The sequence below is a fragment of the Leuciscus leuciscus genome (genome assembly GCF_965113295.1).
Source record: "Leuciscus leuciscus genome assembly, chromosome: 3".
NCBI classification, from domain to species: domain Eukaryota; kingdom Metazoa; phylum Chordata; class Actinopteri; order Cypriniformes; family Leuciscidae; genus Leuciscus; species Leuciscus leuciscus.
This window is the reverse complement of record NC_138727.1, coordinates 30,622,297-30,644,788: the sequence shown is the minus strand read 5'-3', so window position 1 is coordinate 30,644,788 and position 22,492 is coordinate 30,622,297. Positions and strand designations below refer to the sequence as shown.

Below are 22,492 nucleotides of genomic sequence, written 5' to 3'. Positions count from 1 at the left end.
CACAAACAGCACACACACTTCAGCATGTCACATACAGACACTGCACACACACTTCAGCATGTCACATACAGCTGACAAACAGAAACAGCATGGACTAACGGATCTGACAACAAATGGTCTCTCGGTCTCTTTTTCAGGATGTCTATCTGCTTTGCTCTTAAGGCTGAGGACAGATGTTAAGATTGAGAGTGTGATAGGGTGATACTGGATTACTGCAGTGACTTCCTATTTCTTCAGAGGATTAGGGTTTTAGATTGCAACTGCAACATCACATGATCAAACTGATTGAATAGGTTTGGGCTGATTGGTAATATAATATAATATAATAATAATAATAATAATAATAAAATAATATTTAACTGGAAAAGAGCATCAACAGCAAGTGGAGTCTTCAGTAGGCCACAATGGTTTCCTTTACAGCTACAGATAAAGATCTGACTGCACTTACATGTGCAAAATGCAAACGACGCGAAAATGCAAATAACACGAAAAGTTGCATAAATAAAAATAACTGAAGAATTTCCAAAACATGTAGTGGTGTTGCAATATCTGTTTTGACAATAACAATGTTTAAAAAATGTAATATTGATGGGAAGACTAGACTACACAGTACACATATTATAAATAATACAGTTGGACACTCTGGTTGACACTCTAACATAATAGGCAGAGGCAGTGTGTACTAGCTACTACACTTAATATTCAGGAATATTATAGTTTTGACTGCACTGACACTAGTGAACAAAACTTTAAGTGAATCGAGCTGGTCGATTAAAGCATTATTTTCTGCAGAGCTGCTGTATAGCTGATTCAACTTTGTTTCATAATTGATGAATTTGCATCATAGGCACTGTTACTGAACTGAATTGAATTAACATTGAACCGACTCAACTTGAATGATGGCACTATTGTCTTCTGTAGAGCTGCTTACAGTTAAATTAAACTAATTTCATAATTGAACAAAGTTATTTAACTGAAACAAATTAAAGTCCCCGTGAACCGGAAGTTGCAAATGACTTTTCTCCAGTGTTGTGACGTATTTCCAAGTGAAACGGAATATTGAACAGAGGGCAGGGTTTTACTTTAGCGCTCCTCCTCTCCATCTCTGCTCATAGCAGACCAAAGGTTTGAGGGGAGTGGTTAAGCGTTTTCAACCCAAGCCGACAAACCTACGTCATCAGAAAAGGAACATGATGGGGACACTATACTGTAACAAGCACCGTCCTTAGGATGAGATGTTAAACCGAGGTCCTGACTCTATGTGGTCATTAAAAATCCCAGGAAAAGATATACTGATTGGCTTCATCACTCTGTCTCCTCTCCACCAGTAAGCTGGTGTGTGGTGGGCGTTCTGGCGCAATATGGCTGCCGTCGCATCATCCAGGTGGATACTGCACATTGGTTGAGGAGATTTCCCCCTTCCATATGTAAAACGTTTTGAGTGCAGAAAAAAAGCACTATATTTCTTTATTTCTTTCTTTTTATTTGTATAGCACAATTTAATACAACAGGTGTTGCAAAGTGCTTCACAATTACAAGATCAAACACTTAAGGCCCCAATATACTTCAAGCGAAATCGAAGAACGAACTGATGTGATGTAATTTCAAACAAAATCAGACCAAAACGAACTTAGTTTGGAGCTTTCCGGAAAAGTTCGCTCTGGCTGGTAAAAACCTTTGTACTACCATTGGTTGGTAGCGATTATGTAATAGGTAGGTGTGCGCGGAGGCTCCGCCTTCTTTCCGTTGAAATCTTTTCTGGTTCATTTCCTATGTTGAATCTGTAGAGGTCAGACATCCGCAAGTGAAAACATGAACACACTGGAGAGATGCTTTATAGTAGAAAATGAAGTTGTACTTCTGATGAAAGGAGTCACTGACGGTTTTTATGCGGTAAAGCTGCTTGATTTTAAGCAATCTATTGTATAAAGTGCTATATAAATAAACATCCCGTGACTGTTGCAGAGTGCCGAATTTTGAAGAATGAAAAAGAAATTTGGTTTGGTCGCAAACCTATTAGATATTCTACAATTAAATCAACTAATCGAATATTCAAAAATCGTGACTCATCCCTGCATGGAATCTCTTGTTTCTTTTCCCAAATCTTCACTCGCGTCTCACCCATTTCCGAAGGGGATTATAAACGTTTCTTCCTTTGTTCGCTTTTAATTAGGCCTATTATTTTCGTATTCTTTACTGTGGTAAAGTAGAAAAAACACTGTAGGTCAGATAGCCTACATTTTTACTTGTACATCAAATTCTTTTTAACACAGTTTGTGCTTGTTATTAGACATATGGTAATTGGTAAGGCGCGTCAAGTTTATTTGTAAAGCGCGTTTCACACGTGCGGGTGATTTTAGTTTGGCTTTCTCTGGTAGCGCAATATCAAACATAGCCTAAATGCCTTGCCCTTGTGGAAGATATAATTCGCTCTTCATACCTTTTACAACAAGTAGAAAAAACAACAACTTTTGTTTTAAAGAGATTCTACTTTATTATATTATTTAAGTTACCAGTATTTACCGATATTTATTTCAATGCTTTACAGGCTTTAGCGTGTTGTCTCTTTGTTTTTTTCATTTCAAAACAACCCCCCCACCACCGCCGGTAGTTGGTCCACTATCACCGCGGTGGTAACAAACTGCCACCGTCACAGCCCTATGCTCAGCCATCGATTCCATAATAAAGCAAATTGCAGTAGTCCATTCACGTGAACCACTTTGATCCATCAAAGTGAAAAACGATTATTTACAGATTAACCTTGTTACATACATAACTGAAAGTAGATAGCGAAAATGTATTTATATAATTAAATGTGTCACCATCCTTGTCAGACCACCTCCAAATGCGTTTTCAGTGATCATATCACCGATGAATCCAATCATAATGAGTCTTGGATACATTTATGCCTTTAATGTGTTCAAGTGTTATCTGATCACACAGTAAACAAATATTAATTACGGGTGTAAATGGGGGCAATGTGGCCTCTCTTAATAAAGGGCACATTTAACTTAAATGCTGTATGACACTAAGGAAACTTAGATTTAGCCACCGGTATTTAGATGACATAAACCTTCATTTGATTCTGCTGAGTGTATGTAGGTGTGTACATGTGGGTGAGAGTATATTTGAGTGCATCTGGGTGTATGTGATGGATAGAGAGCTATGAGTGGAAATAAAGCTATGAATATGGTTCAGTCCTACAGCTCTCTCATCTGGAAAAAGTATATATAAATATAGAGCTAGGGGGGAGGAGAAAGGCCTTCCCCACACATACACGCACACACACACATAGTATGTGCACAGCTGCCTTTAATACTGAGCAGCTACAATGTGGAGTACATAGAGATGAGCAGTGTGTGTGTGTGTGTGTGTGTGTGTATATTTGTGTGTCACTGACAGTAAAACACTTACATGAAGTCATTCAGATATTCTTTGTCTGATAAGTGCTGACCCATCAACAGTAAGACTCAATGACTCCAGTACACAAAAGCAACACATACACACACTGTATTGCGTAACACTCTTCTCTTATGCAATAATCTTGTAAAACACTGACACATTTATTCTGAAAAAAAGACCAAGACTACACTGAAAATCCCACAAAATCTGCAACATAGCTACAGTTCAAGAGTTTACATATCCCTTAGAGAATCGGTTCAGCACTGTTCAACATCAGCACAAAAACTGGATCTTCATTTATTTATGCTGTACTTGATTTAATTTAATTCAACAAGACAAATAAATATAAGTTAAATAATGAAAATAAAAGTCTTGGTTATTAGTATCATGTACTGCCTCCTTGATTATCAATGACTGCTTGCAGCTTTTTGCAATAGTGTGCAAGTCCTTCAGTTGTCCTGAAGCTGGATCTCAACATCATTGAGCCACTGTGGGGAGTAACCTGAACAGCATGCAAGAACTTAATGTACCTGGGGGCTTTTTTCCAAGAACAGCGGGCAACTTCAATGCTCAGGACAAACCAGGGGCGGCAATCAGTCATTGATGCTCGAGGTGGCAACACTAGATGATAACCAAAGGTTTATGTATTCAACAGGACATTGTGTGTAAAGTTGTTATATTGCCTCGTGGAATATACTACCAAAAGTTCAAAAGTTTGGGAACAGTAAGATGTCTTTTTGAAAGAATTTAATATTTTTATTTTGCAAGGATGCATTAAATCGATCCAAAGTGAGAGTAAATATGTTACATAAGATTTCTAATTTAAGTAAAATGTCATTGAACTTCCTATTCATCAAAGAATCCTGAAAAAACTGTTTCACAAAATAAATAAATAAAATATATTTTTTTATCTTGAGCACCAAATCAGCTTATTATAATGATTTCTGAAGGATAATGTGAAACTGAAGTCTGGAGTAATGATGCTGAAAATTTCCATCAAAAGAATAAAGTACGTTTTAAAATATCTAAAAATAGAAACGTTATTTTAAATTGGAAGAACATTTTCACAATATTATTGTTTTACTGTATTTTTTATCAAATAAATGCAAATTTTATGACAGTACTAAAATGCTATATAAAAACAGACAAATTCTGCAAGTGGTATGTAAACATATGAGCACAGCTGTATATATAGAGCAAGAAAGGAAAGGAAAGATGCGTTTGAGGTGAGCCATACCCTAGATGGTCCTCTGTAGATAGTGCGGAACTGATCCCAGGCCAGTGTCTGCTGGGCATCCAGAGTGGCTTCAGTCAACATCTGCAGAGAAAAACACACCAACACGACAGATCAACACACTCACAGAACCATAACAGCCCTGACACTAGTCACAATTTCTAGCTGAACCACTTTAGAATGGTCACAGATAATTCTAAAAGCAATTAAGGATAACATTGTGGTAAAAATAAATGAGCAACATATATAAAAACATCAGAATGTCAGTATGAAATATGAAGGGGCAAACCCTGCTGCCAGATATGGACTTGATAAATAGAAAACTGCGCAACTTCTAAATAAACCTTCAAGAATCAGAGGAGGAGTGCTAATCACATAAAATGTGACATTTTCATACGCAAGCCTAAGATGTGCGCAAGACAAGTGATTAAAGCCTGATGGATGTGACATTTAAAAAAACGACATTAAAAGATAGCAATATCCAGCAGGAAGAAAACAAGTTGAAATACTGAAATACTTTGACGCTGAGTTTGCTTGCCAATGAATTGTTTATGTGGTCAAATACTAGAAGAATTTACATGGGAAATATACATTATTTAATCTATAATAATCAATTTTTAATCATAATTGGCCCATATTTACAGCAGCATACTGTGGTTAAGATGCTAAAATGATAGACAGGCACATCTTACATAGTGACACATTTACTTATTTAAAGACACGTTGCAGTGTCCTTCACACCAATCAGATTCATTTCATCACTTGGTTTGGCTCAAATCAGCCTCAAGTGATCCAAAACCTCTCAGTCTCTGTCATCCTTCAATGACTTATCTAGTCCCAAAGGCATGAAGGCAAGCACACACCCTAAAGATATGCCAAACTCCACCCAGAACAGAGAGTGTTTTCAACAGAATGTTCCAGAAAAAAAAAAAATCAAGTGTATCCTCACTTTACCTCACTCAGCCTCTATATATAATCAGAGTCTGTTTTGAGTGGCACAAAGGACAAATGCTACTGTCACTGCAGAAGAATAAATGCAATTATTGTGCCCACCCTTCAGCAGAAAGAAGGAGATGAACATTGTCACGCTGTTTCAGCTGTCTCTGTACGCGGGGCGCTGAGCTGGAGGACATCGATTTTGCGTGACAGTGTTGTGGAAAGGTAGGATAATTTGGTGGAGCGTTCATTAAATCCGTTATTTATGCATTACTTATTTAAATAAACCGATTACACAGTTTTTGACAGGCCAATGGCTTTTTTTTTTTGCTTAAAGAAACCAACAGTAAAAAGCCAATTTTCTGCAACTTGAGACATTCAAGAGGAGCCTTTGCAGCCAACAAGACAAGAGGCCCTATCATACACCCGGCGCAATGCAGCAAGTGTTTTTTTTGCTAGTTTCAGCCCGACGTAGTTATTATTTTCACGTCCTGCGCCATGTTGTTTAAATAGCAAATGCATTTGCGCCCAATTTGTGCGCCCGTGGGCGTGCTAGTCTGAAAACGAGGTGTGTTCGGGTCATTGTTGGCGCATTGCTATTTTGAGGACTGAACTGAAATAGACTCTAAAGTCAATGGCGCAATTTATTTATTTTTTTATCTAAAGGGCACATTAATATTATGTGCCCATAGGGGGGTGCACAACGCACGTACACTCTGCTTATTAAACACACAGGGCAGCAGCACACAAACATGCCAAATATTAGAAATAAAAGGATTACAATGTAAAAGATCATTATTGGGTACATAAAGATATGGTGGAATCCGGCTTGTCCCGTAGATGGTCTGCTTGCGCGATTTAACCTTGCGCTCGAGCAGATCCGTTTCCTCTCTGGAGAAGCGTTCAGTCTTTCCCCTCGCAAATTCCGCAATGTATAAAGTGAATCCGCCATAGCGCGAGCGCAACTGGCTTTTTAAAGGGAATGGGAGATGAGTCTCTGAGTGGTTTATTGCACGTTACACCCAAAACACACCCATTACTCATTAAGAGAATAGAGACAACCCTTTTAGACCATGCGCACCGACCATTTTTCCCGTCGTTATACTCTACAGTAAGTGCACTTGCGCCGTGAGCTTTAGACCATGCGTTTAGATCGTTAAAATAGGGCCCATTGTGTTCAAAATAATTTAAAAGATCTGCCGTTTTCTCTTTCTTCTCGTGGCACTCCTTCTAGTCAGCTCCTTCTAGACCTGAAGTAGTATGTGTTTTGTTTAGATTAAACAGAAAGTCTCTTGTAGCAAAGGAAGAGACCAAAAGAAAAAAAAAAAACCCCGGCAAGAGTACCATGACAGAGTTGAGTCCCCATCATGTTTCCATCAGTGACATAAACAAACACGCCTGCTTCTCACTTACAGGTACCTATGTCATACAACAAAAGTAAGAAAACATTGTACTGTACCTCATTTAAACGTACAATATGTAATTTTTCTCGCCACTAGGGGTCGCTAACCTCTTACAATAACAAAGGCGTAGTTTGATGACGCAACATTGGCTAAGAATTATGGATCTTGTCGTCAACGTCAAGCCGACCGATCTAATAATGTTTATGGATGAGTAAATACATCGATGTTTTTATCATGACTGTGATATGAAGCAGGTCTTGCTAAGAGACAGCTATCAGCTCCACACGCGACGCGAGTCCCGCGGATGTAAAAGGAATATGGACATTTCATTCTACCGAACTACACGCAAGTGCAGAATTACTACTCACAGGTCAGTTTATTAGACAAATTAAACTTGTGAGGTAACGCAGCGCTGTTTCACTTGGTCTAACATTAACGTTACACTATCACACTAAACTGCATTTGAATGTGTTGAAATTTATGTTATTCTATGTGTTAGTTTGTCTGTATGAGACTAGCAGTAAGCTAGATCAACATTACAATAACATACAGATCATATTCTAACATTTTATCATTGTTGAACTATATAACATTGATTAGTTTTATGTAAATGTGCTCACCTGTTTAATAAAGTACATGTAGGAGCGGTCGAAGTCTCGGACGTGGAGCTCTCGGCATCTCGAAAACACCGCGCTGATATTGATTCTCGTTTTAGTTCTTTTTTATCCAAAGTCTGCTTGCCATGGTCCATAATGTTTGAACGAAACAACAACAGCGTGCAGATAGACATTACGAACTACACAGTTGTCCACGTCTGTCGCCTTGGTTACTATCAGAGGGCTCTGGTTACTATGGCAGTACGAGCGGAACCCAGGGAGAACGCGGATATGACGCGATTGACGGCGACAAAACGGAAATAAAGAAACGGTCCGTGTCTTCGAATTAAATTACAAATTTCTCCTGGTTTGAAAGTTGTTGGAAACAGTCGGGATAATGTAAGTACACAACTAAAAAAAATATATAACATAGATATAGTGAATTTTGCTATTTTTAAAGCAAAACAACTACATATTGTACCTTTAAGGGTCAGGGAAGCAAAAAAAAAAAAAAAAAAAAAAAAAAAAGAAGAATTCTTAGAATTCTTTGGTGGCAATACTAAATATAAATCAATTTTACTCATTAGTTTAGGAACATAGGCTCATTGGAAAAATGTGTCTATACCTACATTTTTTAAAAGCTTCAAAAGATACAATAAACACACAATTCACTGCTTTTTTTTCCAGCTGAAAAAATAAATAAATCACTGGCAGTAAAACACCAACAGCTTTTATTTATTTTCGCACAAATTGATTATAGGGGCAGATTAACAGTTAATAAAGATTTATTTTTGTGCAGTTCCTTACACAATACTATAAAATCTGGCCTTAAAACTTTTGGTACATACTCATATGTACTCAAAATTAAAATGAAATCATGCCTCAAAAACCTTACATCAATAATTATATCCTATTTTATCCTAATTATAATTTTTCCTATTACAATAACGGTTGATCTTTAGGGTTAGGGTTTTGCCATCTTGTACAAATTATTATGATTTTTCATGAGACTGGGTTGGAATTAAAAAGCAGTATGAAGGAGCACAACAAACTGGAACAGAATACAGGTACTGAGACACGTTATTCAAAATTTGACTACTTTTAACTTTAGATAAAGTCTTACAAATATGGTGCTAATGACTCAACAATTAAAAATGGGCAGAGTCTGCCTTGGAAAGACTGACAAACCAGGCTGAAAGCATTGCTGTGGGCTGCTTTTTATAATGACTTAAATGGTTAAATAATACATATATAAAACAAACAATATTATTGACTTCTAAAGGCACTAAAGGTTTTGTTTGCGACAAAATATCTTTGAATTATCTTTATTTGGGGGATATTTCTCGGCAAATTAATTGATTAAACTAATGAATTCATCTGCATATCATGTAATTCATTTTAAAAAAAAATTATATATATATTTGTATGTTTGAAATGTTCATATGGGTAGGAGTAAATTCGTGCATTTAAATTTTTATCAATGCATTTAAAAAGCAGTTTCTGCTGCAGTAGGACTGCATTCAAAGATGAAAAGGAGAAAAAAAAAAACGTGAATACTATGTGTCTTCCTGTCAGCCTTGCTATCATTAGCATGCAGGAGTTCTGAAGCGCTATGTGTTAATTAAAGCGAGTCTCCACAGGTATAATTCCGTGCGTTAGAAGCTTCCTGAAACCTTAGAAGTGAAAAAAAAGTGCTGAATTTTGCCTGTTACAGATAACAGAGTGCTTAGTGATGCCAATGACTGAGGGTTTATTGGAGGATGGAGATGACGAAGGGATGCTGGAGAAGGGGAATAGGTCAAAAGGTTCATGTCACTTCCTGTCTTGTCTTTAAGGCTCACAGTCACATTGCATAAAATTCCAAGTCCCTTGACAGACAAACAATGAATGCTCAATGGGGAGAGAGAGAGTGAGAAATGAGAGATGGAAATGTGGATGAAAGAGACAGAAAGAAAAAAAAAGACAGACAGATAGCTGGGCAGGACTTCAGTTTCATCTCTCCATTCCCACCAGTAAACAAAAGCATGAAAGAAGGGTAACAAGTTTAATGTAATCATAAGCAAGCTAATTTGCTTTGAACCAGCAGGGAAAAAGCCATTTACGTTTCATGGATGAATGAACACACAAAAGGCAGAGTGGAAGAGAGCTATGATTCTCCTTCTAGCTAAAGTAGAGCAAAGGTGCACTCTAACAGTGCAGAATTTTGACAAGTTACAGAAAAACTAAAATGCATCACGACATTAAAACACAGTTTATTGTAAACGTGTAACACAAATTAACTATTACGCTATTACACATCTTCTGAAATCTCTGGATCCAAATACAAACGAAGAAGCAGAAACAAGCTTACGTACATGTGAGCTAATGCAATCATCAAACATTAAACAGCATATATTATAAATCAAAACTGCCTAACGTTACCGCATGAAATGCTAAACCCACGAAGAGGTAAAGACTGTGTAAGCTTTGAGGCTGTTGATGGACTAGATCTACTCCATCTACTGTATGTTTTGATGATCGTTCTGAATCCAATCTGTGCATAGTCTTTGACAAAAACACAATTTTCTCAGCTTTTTGTTTTATTTTATACGTGCATTTTATGAAACTTACCCACATTCATGTGTAGATAAAAAAGAATGCATGGAGTTAAAATAACATGTTTTTTTATTTTTGTTTAAAACAAGAGGCTCTGTTCTTTCTTTTGATATATTATATGTTCAGATATTCATTATTCATATAACAAAATATTCTGGGGGCCATGAACATTTTGTCAAAATGATAAAAAATGCTGGAGCTGGCAGGCAAAAAAAAAAAAAAAAAAAATGGAGATCTACATCTAAAATCTAAATTCAATTAAACTGAAATTAAGTTTGTGGCTAAACGAGTTGACAATACAAATATAAAACATTTAAAGCAGCACATTTCTTTTACCTCACATAAGATATAATGATCATTAATCAAATCTATTCTAGTTGTAGAAAGTAATTCCACTCACTAACCTTTCTCCCATGAGTCTCTGCCACATTCCCATGATGAGCAGATGTCACTTTGTTCTGAAACACACGAGGTAACAGTTGAAATGTGTTTGACAAAATATTATCCTTTCATGAGGGTCTGCGGGGGTCTTTTCTATGATAAAATTTGCTATTTTATGGGTTTTTTTGCCCTCATGTGTCTGCAATGTTGGTCGCACACCATATGACTTTGATTTTCCAGACAAACATTTTTCAAATATTAACCAGCAGTGAAGCAGCTTTTTTTAAAACTAAAAATTATTCTAACAGCGGGTCTACACCGGATGCAACAGTTGTCGTGTCGCACAGCAACAGCTTGAGGCTGTCAAAGCGATCGTTGCAAATCCATTTGTTCTTTGTGTCAGAAGTAGCACGAGCACTTGAAGTACGTCAGAAATGAACAGGCATTGGTCTGCTGTCAGAAATATGTGGCACTGCGCCGCATCCAGTGTAGACAGCATCACTGATTATAATGGCTTCTATATGCTTTTGTTGCATCTGGGGTAGATTATACCACTATAAACTACTCTTTTCAAAAATTCTTTTCATTTCTTAATTGTGATATTAAGACAATATCATCCTGATTTTTTTACATTCTTCTGAATATAATAATAATCATAATAACGGTTTTAAAACAGAAATTAAAACAATATGCTCATTCAGTCATTGTATGTCTGAATTGCATTTTTTATTAATTATTGAATAAATTACTATTATGTTATCGTGACCAAGTAATCTTGCACTTTTAGCTTACATTCACCTTTATGCTTTCATTTAAGTTACAGAAGTATAACAGTTCTCTGTTGAGGTGCAGTGCAGAATCAATGTGTCCAGGGTAAAGGAAGCCTTGTTGTTGCAGTTGCGCTAATACTCTAATCACGGTTGGGCATATTTTTTTGTCTTCCAAAAGAATCTCCGTGGCAACACCTCTGTGATTAGGGATACTAACATAGCTCTCTTTTGTGCCTGCAGCCGTCAGCCTCCTGTGGTTACGACTAATACAGGCGCATGCTGAGAAACCCATTTGCATGCCATTTACATACACCACAGCCACATAAGAGAGTTCCAATTAACGTGGATAATACATACACCCGGTACGCATATAAAAGTACTCAAAAAACATATCACCTTGGATGTGAACTCCCTGTAGTCCCAAAGAGTGTATGACAGAAAGATACAATGGTGAATAGAAACATGATTGAAAGACCCTTCTTCAAACTTAAAGGAGGTTGTTCTATGCTGATATTATTATGATGGGCTCATGATCGATTGAGAGATACATTGATAGATAAAAAGAGACATGAACAAACAGATCAAATGAAGTGTTGAAAAAATAGTTCACCTAAACCAATTCTTAATCTAGTATGGATTCAGACAAAATTTGTATGGAGTACTTTCTTCCAACTTAATGGTGGTTTTCCATAGAAAAAATGGCATTGGAAGGACATGAGGGTGAGTAAAATACGAAGTTTTATATTTGGGTGAAGACTGACTGTGACTGACCTGTGCCAGAGAAGCGGAGCGTGATCGGGAGCTCTCTGCGCTGGGTCTGTCGGCTGGCCTCGAGCCCTGGCTGGATGTGCATTTGTAGCAGCTCCATGAGTACTGCCTCTCGCTCAAAACACCAGCCTCTTTACGCTGAAGACACTGGCAGTGGTACAGATGCCCACAGCTACACATGAAACAAGAGTTCAGGATGACAGTACTCCAGGTCTGTTTGTGTTGTATGTTTGGGCAGAGTGTTACAACAGCTTGCTTAGGTTAGAAATATGTGACATAAATAAGGCATTAGCGCATATCACAGCAAATATCTTTACTATAGTTTCTTTACTAAATATTTTGAATCAATCTGCAGTCAAATGCTCCGAACAAACATAATCATCTGATTCAATCCAGGATGCCATTAAAATTATGCTTTAAATCATCCACTTGTTTCCAACGATGGTATCCTTCTGAAGTCTGTACAGAGATGCAAATGAGCTGTGTAACCTAGACACGTTCTAATTTATATGTAATTAATAATTACAGCATATACAATTTTATCAAAATGACTGAATTAACATTAGTTTTATAAAAACAATAAAGCAAAACAACAAAAAATAAAGTGTGCAAAATGTTTTGTTTTGTTATAACAAAAGGCATTGTACTGACTTCCCGCAGAGTGCAGAAGATATGTGTGTGTGTACCTGAAGATGATGATCTCTTCCTCGCTCTCCTGACGTCTTTTGTACTGCTGTAAGCAGATGTTGCAGTGGTCCTGTCTTGGGTGGAGCCCTCTACTGACTGCCTTACGCAGATGTGACAGAGACCAGTGAAGATCAGAGTTCAACAGATTGGTGGTTGTCTCCAACAACGTCTGATGGAAACAAAGGAAAAAGTAAGTAAACCAATGAAAAGGTCTTCAAAAAATGTCATGGAGCAGAGGTCAGCACACGTGCTCCAGACACATTGAGCGGTCCTGCACATTCAGATGATGACATTGAGTCCAGTCTGTGACGGAATTAGAAGAATGGAAAACAGAATTAGAGAATATAAATAAGGGGAAAAGAGAAAAGAGCACTTAAATAATAGTGTGAGTGACAGCATAAATGCGTAGCACACTGTACACTGCAATGAATGTCACATGCTTTATTTCACCTAAAATATTTAAAAAATGCTAATTATAGTACAATCATTGCATATTATAGATCCATTTGAATCAAGCCGTTTAACCCAAGTTTTCTGAAGAGACAATTATTTTGTATGATGAACAGATTTCATTTAGGCTTTTATTCACAAATGTTGGTAAATAAACACGCATACATCAAGCCATTGCACATCAGATATGACAGACACGGTAATCTTATGAGTTTGAAATAACAAGAGCGTAAGGGAATGAGGACAACATTTTTACTTTTAGGTAAACTATCCCTTTATTAACTTAAGTAAACACAAAAGCTAGAGTACCTACATATACGCACACTCAGACCTTTGCAGAATCTTTAGTATATTTCTGCAGAATTGGAACATGTATTAAAGTTCTACACATCCCTCACTTTTTCGTATTTGTTTATTAAATATTTTGGCATATTGGTTATGCTTTCAGCTTCTGATACTGATAAGTCTCTAATATTAAAAAATATCAATTTAACACATTAAAGTTCAAGTATTGTTCAAGTTATGTGTCAACCACCCTGTTTCAGTTTATTGAGAGGAGGGAACCCATTTCATCTCATAACCACAGGCAATGGAAGAATTTTCCCATAATGTATGAAGTTATTGCCACTGAAACCAATGGGGTATGTACAACAACTCAGAATATAAAGGGAAGCAAATGCCTTTGCAACTCTGTTAAATATTTCTTTTCTGTCACAACCAAATAACATGAAATTTGTGAAATGGATTAACATTTGAGCTTGTGCTGACACTAAAATTGGCTCAGTTTATTTCTAAGAGAGGAAGAATTTTCTCTAATTTACACAGTCTCTTTACCAGAGGCAATATGTTTTAGCAAAGTCATATAAAAGACCAAGAACCAGGAAAATATACTAGCCTGCAAATACAGTACACATATAAGGAAGCACATTTAACCCCCACAGACATTTCTGAGGATTTGAGAACACACATTTCAAAATATTTCATCAGCTATGTGGGCAATTCACAAAGTGAGCATATTGAAATGTATGCCAGGACAAGCAGTCCTAAGGGATTGTTGAATGAGTGCATTTATGCGTGTAATTTATGTCTCAATTTTGTGAGGGGAAAAGGGGAAAATTTGTGTGTGAGGGGGGAATCAGGTGTTATTCTCACCCCTTCCTTGCTTTTTCCTTTGAATGACAAGCTGTAAATTCCCATTGGTCATGGAAGGGAGAGTGCAAACACATGCTGACACAGTTACTTTCACAGACAAACTGAAAGACCACATAACCATATACCATATCTGGTGATAGTTTAAACAGACAGAGAAAGTAAAATAAAGAGAGAAAATTACACAAAATCCCTTAAATTAGTAACATAATGTAAATTAGTTGATCGGAAGTAAAACTCAGTTTTGCTGGTGTAATTTAAACTATTTGCTTAATATCAAATGACAATTGTGCATTCTGTGCAAGCCATGTGACACTGACGTCATCAAGGTTTGGTTTCATTTTTCAAATACAGTTGACATATATTTGTATATGATATATTAAAGTTGAAGTTAACTGACAAACACGTGTTTTATCGAATATTTGTTTTATTTTTAAAGGCAGCTCGGAGACATCAGGACCTGATGGATAAAGTCATTAATGGATGCCTTAATTTTAACATTTGTAGTCTTTCAAATACTAAATATTTATATAAATATTACAATCAAGTTACAATTACAATAAACAAAACACCGTTCAGTGGGTGGATTGCATAAAGTTGTTGACACGTTAGAGGGATGAAGCATGGATGCATGGAAAAAATAAAGAGCGGGATGTGCTTAATACTTCTGAAGACAGTAAAATGAAAATTTAAAATACCCATCTTGCCAAGTATTCGCATAAACATGTTGGAGAAAATCAGATGTGTATCAGTATATTAGATCTGTGCATTAGGCCTTAAAGTGACAGCAGCCTAATAATGTATACTTACAACTGTCTGTGCCCTTAATCAAACAAAATAATTGAAAATCACTCACTGCTCTTGATTTTATAACATTTGTAGCGAGTCAGCGCATGCTTAAATCAAAGTAAAGAGATTTCTTTTTAAATTTGATGAGTTAAATTTCTGTACTATTTCTCACAACTCTTAGACCCATTTGTTTCTTTGTTCTATTTCCTTTTTATTGGTCCTGTTGCCTACTTGCGTTGTTTTTTATTATTATTGACTGTTTACTTGTCTATGCATTCATTTTCCTTTAATCCAGTTTGTAATAGCTATGACTGTCTTTTTTTCTTTTTTTTTTGAAAAGAGATTATTATTTATAATAATAAAAAAACTTTGACGTTTTGACAAGTCCATTGTAGGCAGCCTGTTGCACTGCACTGCTGCCATGTAAACAGTTGCACATCCTGTATAGACACCTTCCAGCAAATTGTGTGACAAACTAAAACACTTAAAAGCCTGAGGTAGGGAATTAACTGCTGAAAATAAATACCCAATGACTCATCGACACTATGCCCACAGAAAATACCATGAGAAATTGCACTCCAGATTCCACTTATAAAGTTCAGGTCTCAAAAGTAGCAAGATTTAGCATTTATGCTGTCAAAAATAGAATAGAAAGGAATAAAAGGGAATGTATTGAAGTCAGATGCATTTTTATAGATGCTATTATCCTACAAGTGACCTCAAGTGAGAAGTGAAAGACAACTAGCTAAGGTGAAGAAAGCAACTCCACACAAAATCTATCAAATAAATGAGTATTGCAAAAAGATTAGTAAAGTTTAGTAAAGGCAAGTTTATTAAAACTTCAGACAACACATTCTAGCAAAGCCTTTTTTAATTAAGCCAAAACCAGGGAGGAATTTAAACCAGTTCTTTAGGATTGGTTTGGAGATGGCCATGGTTTGCAGAAAACCACAAAGTAACGCCAAGGATTGTTTGATCCCCAAGATAGAGACTTAAAACAGACCTTCTTCCTTCATCATGCTTTATGATAGAACATGATTTGTATTTTGATGATCTAAATGATCGTGTTTATTGTATGTCGATATGTATACAACATATTAGTATTACAAGAATCTTTAATAGTTTCTGCATCAACACTTAATCCACTTACATATGCAAATTACCATGCTCGAAGACAAAAAAATCCTACATTTTCCCTCCGAAAGCTTAAGTTACCATTGGCTCACTGACCCCTGGGAGGAGAGACCATCCTCAGAGGTTAAAGAGCCCTCGCACAGATTCCACTGCCTCTTCTGTGTGTCTTCTGATTGCTGTTCTGGTGGTGGTTGAGGAGAGATCCCCTGATATGATTGTAAAAGCGCTTTGGGTGTACAGTAGTACATATGAAAGCGCTATATAAATGCCTCATTCTATTCTATTCTATTCTATTCTATTCTATTCTATTCTATTCTATTCTATTCTATTCTATTCTATTCTGTGTAGCCTCACCGGCCAGACTAACCTAGCCAGTTCATTATTATTTCTTCAACACAGAAGAAATCGATTGCAACTTCAACATCATGGACTTACGGAACCATCAAGACTTTCTTCTGAGACTCCATCCGGACGCTCTTTCAACAGCTAAGGCAATGCAAGTATCATACATTTGGACGCTAAACAGAGTTTTAGTATAAGCGGCAGACCCCTTGCTAACAAGGTGTTTAAAACTAAGAAACTGGTTCTGTTCAGGTGGTTAAATTACTCAATTCCCTGTTTCTGTGTCCGGTTCCATTTACTTTCACATTTTCTATTTTACCCATGTATGAGTGATTGTGTGTATGTGGGTGTTTAGATTAGTTGTGTTCATGATTCGGTCAAATAAAGCTTTTGAGCACATTTGTGCGAGTTGATTTTGATTTGCTTGTAAAACAACGTCAATTTAACGATTGTGATCACAGCTACATGCTAAGAAAGAGTTATTTTTCTGTGGCCACGAAAAATATCCTTTCTGAGAGTTAATCGACAATCAATACTGAGTGTTCGCTGGACACACAGATTAATTGATTGTAATAATAATTCAGCTACAACAACTTCATTTTATTAACTGATCCAAATATTTATAATTCATATTTCCCTTTTGAGCTAATTTGCTACACTGTTAAACACAGAAATGAAATCTTTAAAAACCACAGAGACTGCCTTTTACTTATCAAAATGCATCAGATCATTCTAAAACAATGCTAGACGGACTTATAATCAAACATCGTTCAACTGCATAATTCTATATCATGTTTATAACTTATATATGTGACTAATATGCTTAGAGATACCACATAATTTGTGTAATTGTTATAACTATTGAATGGTTTAATGGACGTATGGAGTGTTTGATATCAGCGTGAATGTCTTCTCTCCTTAATTTTTGTGTTAATTAAATCTGTGTAAAATGTATAATATTATTATTATAGAAATCATGTCTTAATTGTACTCCGCTAAGAGCGGGAAATGGGACTTATCAGATAACATGTAATTTATGGTGAGAGGAGGAGAAACATTTACACCCTGAACTAAAGACAGTGTCTAATTGGTCAGAACTCCTCCGGGAGTCTGTACAAACGTTACCGTTTAAAAACTCAAGACAGAGAGACAACGACATATTTGAGAGATGAAAATGGGATAAGTCCTAGCAGCTTTATTCAAGCCATCCAATCTCATCTCATTTACTTTTCTTTCTTTTACTTAGTTTCTTTTCTTTTCCATTGAGAGTCTCGAGTTCTAAGTTAAGTTTTGCAGCAAATCCCGCCTCAAACTTTAAACTTCAGCCACGGGAGAGACTCCGATTCAATTCATCCGCCAACAGACCAGAACGTGATTGGCTTCCCAAGACATCACTCCAGACACAAATCAATGAACCTGGGAAATCCCCTTTCCAGCAATAAAGGGAATCCTGACAAACGCAAGTAGCGCCTCCAGATTCTAGCTGAACTGGTGCATTGATATAAAACTTAATAACCCTGCCTAAGAAACGATAGAAGGGTTAAATTAATGATTGATGTTTTGTTCAGGTCAGGTCTAATAAAGTGAATATATTACTAGAAACTTGGGATTTCGTCATTTCATTCTCTTAAAAATCATTCTTTCCTCACTTTCTTTTATTCTGCAACTTGTGTGAATGTGTGTGTGTGTGTGTGTGTGTGTGTGTGTTTGTGTTAGATATTAATTGTATGTGTAAGAATAATTTATAATGTCTTGATTGTATTTAAAGAGAAGTGTCTTGTGTTATGTTCTTACAAATGCAATGTCTTAAACTGCTGATCGGACAATTCATTTGTTCGGATGTAAAATAAGTGAATCTTTCAAAATTCCCAATACATTATTTAATAATTCCATTTGAGCTAAATTGACCTGTTTCCCTAACAAAATAATTGTTTTTCTCCAATACACATTAGCCACAATTAATGGCACCCTTTTATTCAATACTTATTGCAACCTCATTTTGCCAAGATAACAGCTCTGAGTTTTCTCCTATAAAGCCTGATGAGTTTGGAGAACACCTGACAAGAGATTAGACAACATTCCTCCATACAGATTCTCTCCAGATACTTCAACTCCTAAGTCGAAAACTGATACACTCTCCTCATCAGTTTTCTGTATAGGTTTCAGGTCAGGGGACTGGAATGGCGATGGCAGAACCTTAATTATGTGCTCAGTGACCAATTTTTGTGTTGATTTTGATGTTTGTTCTGGATCATTGTCCTGATCATTGCCTCTTCATCACCAGCAGGGTGGATTATTGTAATGGACTCCTCACTGGCCTTCCCAAAAAGACCATAAGACAGTTGCAGCTCATACAGAACGCTGCCGCCAGGATTCTGAGCAGAACCAGAAAATATGAACATATCACACCAGTCCTCAGGTCTTTACACTGGCTCCCAGTTAGATTTAGGATTGATTTTAAAGTATTATTACTGGTATATAAATCATTCAATGGCCTAGGACCTCAATACATTGCAGATATGCTCACTGAATATAAACCCAACAGATCACTCAGATCATTAGGATCATATCAGCTAGAAATACCAAGGGTTCATTCTAAACATGGTGAGTCTGCTTTTAGCTATTATGCCAGCCACAGCTGGAACCAGCTTCCAGAAGAGATCAGAGGTGCTCCTACAGTGGTCACATTCAAATCCAGACTCAAAACACTTCTGTTTAGCTGTGCATTTACTGAATGAGCACTGTGCCACTGTTCGTCCGACTGTTTGTACTGTACTGTATTTTAACTCTATTTTTCTAAACTGTTTTAATTATTCTTATTTCTTTTAATTATTTTAATTTCTCCTATGTCAGCAGGGCATTTAGCCCGAAACTGTAAATGCCCACTCAGAAGGTGATAATGTGAAAGTGATTAATGTGGGTTTGAAAGTAGAACAGTATTTAAATGACGATATTAAAGTTTTCGTCTGAGAAAGAATGTGAACGCAGTGCTAAAGTGCTAAAGAAAGTGGAAAGAACGTGTGAGTAAATGAGGGAGAAAAGAAAGTTAAAGGAAAGTTGATAGATGGAAGTCGTAAGAAGATTGAAGGTTAAAAGAAGGTTGAAAGATTTAAGTCTTAAGGGAATCCTTTGAAAGAAAGATCTATAATAAATATTCTTTTTTATTTTTTAAAAGTACTGTATTTTATTTTATTTTTCTAAACTGTTTTAATTATTCTTATTTCTTTTCATTATTTTAATTTCTTCTATGTAAAGCACTTTGAATTGCCATTGTGTATGAAATGTGCTATATAAATAAACTTGCCTTGCCTTGCCTTGCCTTGATGGAAAATCCATTATAAGATTTCTAGCACAGGATTTCTTAGAATCTATGATACCCTATATCTGAACAAGATGTCCAGGACCTCCAGCAGAAAAATAGGACCACAACATTAAAGATCCAGCAGTATATTTAATCCTACACATGGGGTACTTGTTTTATAAACTATTTAGCTATTTTTTCAGTTTAATCTGACCATAGAACCACATCCTGATGAAGTTCAAGTCGTGCCTGGCAACTGAATATGCTGGAGTTAGTTTTTTAGGTAGGAGCAAAGGATTTTTCTTGAAACCTCTTCAAACTATCCTCTTCGATGTACATTAAGACAATATAGACACATGTCATCTATGCAGATTCGTAACATTTCCTGTTGATTGGAACTTCTTAATTATTGCCCTGATGGGAGGAAATGGGAATTTTCAATGCTTTAGATATTTTCTTACAGCCACTTTCTATTTTGTGAAGCTCAACAATATTTTGCTGCACATCAGAAATTTATTCTTTGTTTTTACTCATTATGATGGATGATTAAGGGAATTTGGCCTTCATGTTACCTCATATTTATACTCCTAAGAAACAGGAAGTCATGGCTGGACAATTTTATGTTCCTAGTCACCCTGGTGTGCAAAAAATGGTACATTTGAAGGGATATATACTTCAGAGATATTATACTCATAAGAATTCCAAAGGGTACCAATAACTGTGGCCAACGTGTATTGGAGAAAAATATTTATTTCATAATGTGATTTCATTATTGTGACATTCATTAGTTTTACTTTAATGAAAGGTTAGATTTGTGTGATTTTAATGAAAGATCAAAAGGATTAAAAATGCAGATTTATTTTCACAGCATTCTTTGAAAATATTTACCAGGGGTGCCAATAATTCTGACCACGACTGTATGTGTGCGTGCCACTGATAACCATAATGGGACCTGAGAAGTCCAGGGAGCCTCTTCAATTGTGCACTTGTTAATTAAAGAAGAAACAGCCATTAATGAGTTCTCATAACACTCCACCCTTAACTGACCCGATGAAAGCAGCTGTGAGGTTAAGCTGGAATTCGTTAAGTTTGATAGTTCTTCTGAAGCACGTCACTCTCTAAAACTTAATTACGAGAGATTGAGAAAGTATTTAGGTATGCGTGTACGACGGATCAATGTGTTGTTTTTATAAATATTGCTAAAACATTACCTGGTCCCTATTTTCTTATTAATTGTATGTAGAGATGCACAGATTTATTGCTATTGTATCAGCTTTTTTTGTGCCTATAAAATAATCAATAAATATCAATCCAATTTATTGAAATTTTCCCCACTGTCATATCTTGCAATATTATCAGCATCTCGGATTACGACCATCTTATTTTTTCTATTTTTTTTAACTGACGTAAATGTTGAGAATAATTCAAATGAAAGGTAAAAGTAAATAAAGGGAAATTTTGATACTAAAAGAACTTCTGTCTGCTTTTAAAGAGGTAGAACATAAATCATTTTGCACATAGGACAAAATATATATTTTGAAATAATATAATCCCAATTTTAGTGCCAGTAAATATTCTCTACACTTGCTATTGGCAGGTGTGGTGTGAAGGTTTTCACTTTTTTAAGGATGTCACCTCACATTTCATTTCCAATTATCACATAAAACACTGTGAATTTAGCTGCTGTGGTTTGAGCCGTGTGAGCAGCACTAAAATAACTCATTATAATTGAACAGAGGTAAATGACATATCTGTTGACTGAAACCAGCAAGAGTGCAATTAATAGGAGAGCAAGACATCAGTGATGAACTATGGGTAGCTCTACTGTATGAACATATTTAATAATTTATCTTTGCAAGTCAGGCTGTGTAACAACACCTCACAAAGCCTGCATTACACCCTAACAAAAAATTAAATTTAAATAAATAATAATAAAATAAAATGTTGTGGTACAGAAAAATTATCTGACCGAATCTGAAATAAGTTGAAGTGTTTGTTTACAGATGCTGTTGTAGAAATGTGCTATTCACAGCAGGCGATGATTGACTTATTGCAAGTGTCCAATTACAGAGCAGTTACTGAGATAAATCTAGTGGTATTCAGCTGGCCATCATGATCTTAACATGGCAGCCCCCCATGATGTGACGCGCTACATCTAAAATTAAACGGCTTCAACTTATATAAGTCTACGTGATTTTAATAATATATGTCAAAATATCATGATAAAATAAATGAATACTTTTATTCAGTAAGGAAGCATTGAATTGATTAAAAGTGATAGTAAACATTTTCACTGTTCAAAGCTGTTCTTTTGAACTTTCTAATTTAAAGAATCCTGAAAAAAAAAATATTACCGTTTCAAGTGTTTTCAACATTAATAATGATAAGAAACATAAACTGAGCACAAAATCAGCATATTAGAATGATTTCTGAAGGATCGTGTGACACTGAAGACTGCAGTAAAGTTGCTGAAAATTCAGCTTTGCCATCACAGGAATAAATTACATTTTAAAATATAATCAAATAGAAAACAGTTATTTTGAATTAAAATAAAA

General features: G+C 36.0%; 1 protein-coding gene across 1 annotated transcript in view; it reads right to left on the bottom strand.

Annotated features, from left to right (window-relative positions):
• vps8 (VPS8 subunit of CORVET complex) overlaps window positions 1-22,492 on the bottom strand; it is a 132,292-nt gene that overhangs the window by 10,215 nt on the left and 99,585 nt on the right. Inside the window, exons 41-44 of the mRNA XM_082165363.1 lie at window positions 12,772-12,941; window positions 12,089-12,257; window positions 10,571-10,624; window positions 4,640-4,720 (exon numbers count right to left, since the gene is read on the bottom strand). Of these exons, the coding sequence (XP_082021489.1) occupies window positions 4,640-4,720; window positions 10,571-10,624; window positions 12,089-12,257; window positions 12,772-12,941 (474 nt within the window). The remainder of the gene's footprint in view (window positions 1-4,639; window positions 4,721-10,570; window positions 10,625-12,088; window positions 12,258-12,771; window positions 12,942-22,492) is intronic.